At 40.2% G+C, this 5,932-nt stretch overlaps 1 protein-coding gene across 3 annotated transcripts in view; it reads right to left on the bottom strand.

Annotated features, from left to right (window-relative positions):
* EXOC6 (exocyst complex component 6) overlaps window positions 1–5,932 on the bottom strand; it is a 282,222-nt gene that overhangs the window by 71,714 nt on the left and 204,576 nt on the right. For all 3 annotated transcript variants that reach the window (XM_006831144.1, XM_006831143.1, XM_006831145.1), the window contains one exon: window positions 3,339–3,480. In XM_006831144.1, coding sequence (XP_006831207.1) covers window positions 3,339–3,480 — 142 coding nt within the window. The remainder of the gene's footprint in view (window positions 1–3,338; window positions 3,481–5,932) is intronic.

The following is a 5,932-nucleotide window of genomic DNA, read 5'->3' as shown; positions in this document are numbered from 1 at the left end:
GTTATATGAATTGTTGAATGTGAAACTGATGATGTGCCCTGTAAACTTTCACTCAATCCACAATAAAAACCTTAAATTAAAAAAAAAAAGGGTTTCACTTGGAAAAGGGAACATTCAGCACCAGAGGTAAATGAAATAAACATGAAAAATGTAGCCAATCAATTTATGCCTGTACAGTGAGCACAGAATGCATGATACTTTATTAATAATAGCCAACCACAGGCAAAATCAAAAGGAAGCTAAGTTGTCTTCTGTGCTTTGTCTGTGACTCCTGGCCTTTCCTTTTCCATTATCCTAGTATGGCACTGTAAGATAAGCACTCAACTACAAGATCAGTGGGTCACACCCACTGGCCGCTCCTCGGAAACCCTATACAGGGCCGCTGTGTGTCAGAACCGACTCGATGGCACTCAACAACAATAAAGTAGTGTCAGAACCTTAGTTCTCATCTTCAGGGCTGACTCCCTTTTGTGCTTCACCTGAGATCTTGTTAACTGAGTTACACCTCATACTCAGGTGTGATAATCTCTATTCTAAGAGATCAGTCCTTTAAGAAAACACCAACATTTAAAAAGGAACCTTTAGCAACTGCTTCAAACAAACAAAAAATCCACACTCATTGTCAAGATTCAGGATTCTGAATTTTAGCAAATCTACAGGACAGAGTAGAACCACTCCACAGGGTTTCCAAGACTAAATCTTTTCGGGAAAAGACAGCCTCATCTTTCTCCCATGAAGCGGCTGGCTGGTGGATTTGAATTTCTGACTTTGTGGTTAGCCACCCAATGCTTACCCACACTGCATCACCATGGGTCCTTACTCCACCAAAGGAGTAACTAACAAGTAGTGGAAACTGTCCTCTGGAGTTATATATGCCTTTCTCTGGGATGCATGATTGCTCTGAACGATAAGCACTGGACTGCAAACCACAGGTCCATAGTTTGAGCCCACCAGCTGCTCTGCAGGAGAAAGATGAAACTTTCTGCTCCTGTAAAGATGCACCACCTTGCAAACCCTATACAGGGTCTCTATGAGCTGGAACCAACTTGAAGGCACTTAACGACAACTGCTTCTTCGTAACTACATGTAGTTAACACTTTCCACTCTGTTGCTGCTGAGTCAATTGTGACTCACAGGGTCCCAAAAGGGCAGAGCAGTACTGCTCCATGGGGTTTCTAAGGCCTCAATCTTCACAGAAGCAGATTGCCGTATCTTCCTCCTGTGGAACAGCTGGGTTCAGATCGTTGACCTCACGGTTAGCAATTCAACACTAAAGCATCGTGCCAACAGAGCTTCTTTAGCTATGGCTAGTCCTTAAGGAAGGAATAAGAGAACAGAGAAAGGTCTCGAAATTTAAAGTTGCCTGACCAAACCCTAACTTCCATCTTTAAGTAATAACTCTGAGAAGACACAACCAAATGCCAAACAACTTATTTTGAAGCCACATTAAAGATGTAATAATACAAAATGCCTCAAGTAGCATTTATAAAAAGATGAATAATTTATGAAAAATAAATAAGCAATTCTCACACTTAAATGATTTCATAAGACAACTTTCCTTTCCCTTTTTTTTTGAAGGAAATATGAAGGTTTTTAAAAACTGGACTTTTTTTATGATAAACAACTGACCTTGTTCAAGGAGCCTATATAATTATTCTCTTTAATATTAAATATGCCTTTCCCAGCAGAATACCTTACACATAGAGGACACACAATATTTTATATTTGTTGTTGTTTTTGTCAAGTGTTGTCGAGTCAGTTCTGACTCATAGTGACCCTGTACAGGGTTTCTGAGGAGCAGCTGATAGGTTTGAATAGCCAACTTCGTGGTTAGCAATCCAGTGCTTATCCTACAGCGTCACACCAGGACTCCTATTTTATATTTAGTGGGAAAAGAACAAAATCTGTCATTCTTGGATCAGTTACAAGTGGCTGACATTTAATTTCTCAAATGTCTTTCACACACAATATATTTTTTTAAAAATCTACCTCATATGAAAATTCAATAGTCCTTCTTGTGCCCTACTGATTTCTAGTTTTTCAACAAGTTAGTTCCAACTTTAAAGGTACCTTGTATAGAGTTTCTGAGGAATGGCTGGTGGGTTTGCACTGCTAACCTTGTGGTCAGAAGTCCAGCGCTTATCATGCAGTGCCATACCATGATCCCTACTTATTGGTTGTTGTTGTTAAGTGCCATCGAGTCGGTTCCGACCCATTGCGACCCTGTATAGGGTTTCTGAGGAGTGGCTGGTGAGTTTAAACCATCAACCCTGCAATTCAAACCGACCTTGTGGTTCAGTGTATTATCCCACAGCGCCACACCTAGTGTCCAACAAGCTATAATCTCAAAATTAATAAAATCATATCCAGAAACACATATGACAAAACTAACAACCAAATAATCCATCTAGTTTTGAAACTAATTGCCTAGTACCTAAAGAACATTATGGAAACAGACTCATCTTTTTACCAAAACTAAATTAAATGAAGGTAAAGGGCTGATGAAAGTAAAGGGCTGAGAAATTCTTTGAGGAAGCGAAACAAACAAAAAATCAGGATATAAAAGAAGCTTTATTTGGAATACAGGGTCCTAAGATTAACTTTCAAGTGAATCTCTAAAAAGTAACTCACTGGTAAAGAAAGAAGAGCAAAGAGAATGATTTCATCTATTTATAACAAATATTACAAGAATCTTCACAAGAAGGCATGGGTAGTTAATGGACAGAATAATGGGGAAAATGACTGAGTTTTAAACTATTCCAATCTGAATTGCCTCTTCGGTGCTTCCCTCTAGAAGAGGGGTGGGGAACCTTTTTCTGACGAAATTTGTAATATCATTTGTGGGCCATACAAAATTATCAATTTTAAAATTAGCCTGCTATATTTGGTCATTTAATTAACTTACCCCTAATGTGATGGCAATGGAGTCCTGGTGTGGCACTGTGGGTTAATGCACTGTACTACAAGGTTGCTTTGAACCGCAAGTTCGGCGGTTCAAACTCACCAGCTGCTCCTTGGAAACCCTATACAGGGTCACGATTGGTCGGTACTGACTCAATGGCACTTAACAACAACAATAATAATGCGATGGCTGGAACTGCAGTTGACTTGGCAGGGCCACACCATACGATTTTGAGGGCCTTATATGGCCTGGGGTTGGATGTTTCCCACCCCTGTTCTAGAGGCTCTAGATGTGAAGCTGATATAGCCCTGCTATTACGGCTGGTGGTCCCTTCCTTCCTTTCTGAACAGTTCTACTATATACAATCTTCTAAAAATATATAATTAAAATATCAATTCTAGACACAAATGAGATTGAAGCAATATGGGGTACTTACGTTCACACTGTATGACGTCTAAGTTAAATTGCTGAACAGCTCCCATGCTTATTTGTTTTAACTCACTGTCCAGTAGCATCTGCATTAAGGATGTTGACAGATGCTGGCAGGCTGACATGCAAGCTGTCTGGGCAACTTTCCCCTGTTTAAAACAAAGAGCCAAACCAAAAAAATAAACAAATAAAAGCAAATAGAAAGAAATATATCATAAAGTATCAAGAAAGTTATATACCTGGCATTCTTCTAGTTGCTTTTTAAAACACAAGAATGATTACCAACCTTTCTGTTTTTGTATTCTGAGAGGTTATGCCTTTATCATAGTGAAAATGAAGGTTCTTGTTTACTTTGCCTTCTCAGGATATAAATACCATTAAAGCTCTAATTACACAAAGGAAAATGAAAATACAAGCTACAAATAACTTCATATGTCTTAAAATGTCTCAAGTATTTTAAATGCATATTAAAATATGACAATTATGACAAATAACAACTGGCATACTTCCGGAACATTATATCCATATAATGATTTTTAAGCTCTCCTTTATATAATTAACCAAGCCAAAAGAAAGGATAATAACTAATAGAATAAACTGCAGAAATTCAATATATACTTTGGATGATACTATTTCTAATCAGAACATTAATTTATAGCAGTTTCAATTAATAAAAATAATGGCTTACATATCAATATGACTTCAAAACCATCTATAGATCTGCATTTGGTTTTACAAATTAGGTTTTATAACCACTAATAACTTAGAAATATGTAATTAATTAAAACATAAAGATTGTGATTTTCTTTCACTATACACAATGTCACAATATAAAATTTCACTATAATAAGCTCTTAAAACACTACATGTGGGTGCTGGGGGATAGGGGGACCAATACACAAGAAGGGGGAGGAAAATGGAAGAACAAGGCTGATGGGAGAACAATTAGGCAGGTTCATATGAGCTAGGTGGGACAGAGGTAAATGATGATGTATGCACAATCCTGGAAGAACAGGGCTCCGGGATACAGGGATCGAGGCATGGTTTGAAGGGGTAAAAGAGGGGAATAATGTTAAGATGCTTGGCTGTCTTCTGAATTTTGGTTTCCCTTGCCTACCAATGTAAAATAGATACTTGAGGCGGTGGGGAGAAAGGACTAGCCGGAAACATCACTACAGAAAGCTTGTAAGTTCGTCTTCAGCCTACAACTGATTAGAATACCTTAAAGGGGGCTAGAAGTTGCCCAGTTAAAGAGGCTTCCTGTGGAGCCTTTACATTGCATAAGACCATAGGTAGAATCCAGAACCCCATCCAGAATCATCTGAGGTAGAAAATTTCCACTGGAAAGGACGAGTTAGACCAGCCTGGAATAGCCAAAAGAACAGAAGATACTTCATGAAAGAAAGACCAACAGGAAAAATCCAAAACAATAATGGCAGTCCGATTGATTACTACAAGAACAAGTAAAGCTGTTCACCCGGGAGCCATCAAGGCAAGTGGCCTAGACCCCTCAGAGCAAACTCCCTTCCAATACTGAGACTCAAGGGGAATACATGAGCAGGCAGGTGGTCTGGCTGGTGACCACATTTATCACCAATAAGGGGAAGAGGGGTAAAAAATAGCAATGAAGTTGTGAGCCAAGTCCGACCACATTCAATAGACCCCTGTGAACCTAGGTGGAGACCTGGATGGCCAGCAGTACAGAAAGACCCAGGGACTCATGGGCCCAGAGGCAATGACATGGCCACAGAGGACTAGAGCGGAGAGTGAAGCAACCAGCTGATATGGAGTAAGGGGAGATGCACAAGAACACCCATACTTGCAGATAGTACCCACTTGACCTGGCTTCGATGGTAGGATGATCAGAACTTGACTAGAAGAAAGGGTGGTGGGGAGAGTAACCTGCTATAATTTGATGAACTTTGCCTAAACTTATGGATGTAATAGCTCAAAAAAGGGAACAAATCTTTATAGCAAGGATCACTGCCACCCCATCAGTACACAGGATTGACAGGGATGGGCAACTTAGACATTGGCTACCCAAAATGGGGGAGCCTATAAAGGTAACAAGTGACTGGCTTACAAGATTTCAAGAGGGAGTCTAGTTCCAGACAGGACGGGGGAAGGTAGAGTCACCACTGAATGATTTCCAAACTGCTGGTACCAGGCTAGCGAAAGGAAATGGGGATAAGACTCTTGTGGTACAATAGTGAATAACTGCCATCAGGACTGACTGTGAGGGTAGGAAATATAGAGGTAGAAGTTTTTTGACAAAAGGAGGGGAGTGATTGATTTTGCAGTCTAGGAGTGGAGGTCCCTGGGACCATCAAGTGAGAAGAGTGGAGAGCTGGACCCAACCCAGAGAGGCAGTGATGCCAGGGATGGAGACAGAGATGATGATGTGGACAGATGGAGAGGCTAGGAACACTGAACTCAGGGAGGGAGAAGGGCTGTGTGCTGACAGCTGGGTGGTGGGCCTGCGCGGTGTACCTTTTGCTTATTTGATGATGCATGGGGGGGATTGTAATCATTGCAATGAAACACAATACGATAGGATGAATGTAAAACAGATATTCTTCCATGTAAACCTCACAATAAGAT

This window comes from Chrysochloris asiatica, unplaced genomic scaffold (assembly GCF_000296735.1).
Source record: "Chrysochloris asiatica unplaced genomic scaffold, ChrAsi1.0 scaffold00003, whole genome shotgun sequence".
NCBI classification, from domain to species: domain Eukaryota; kingdom Metazoa; phylum Chordata; class Mammalia; order Afrosoricida; family Chrysochloridae; genus Chrysochloris; species Chrysochloris asiatica.
This window is presented reverse-complemented; position numbering and strand designations above follow the sequence as displayed.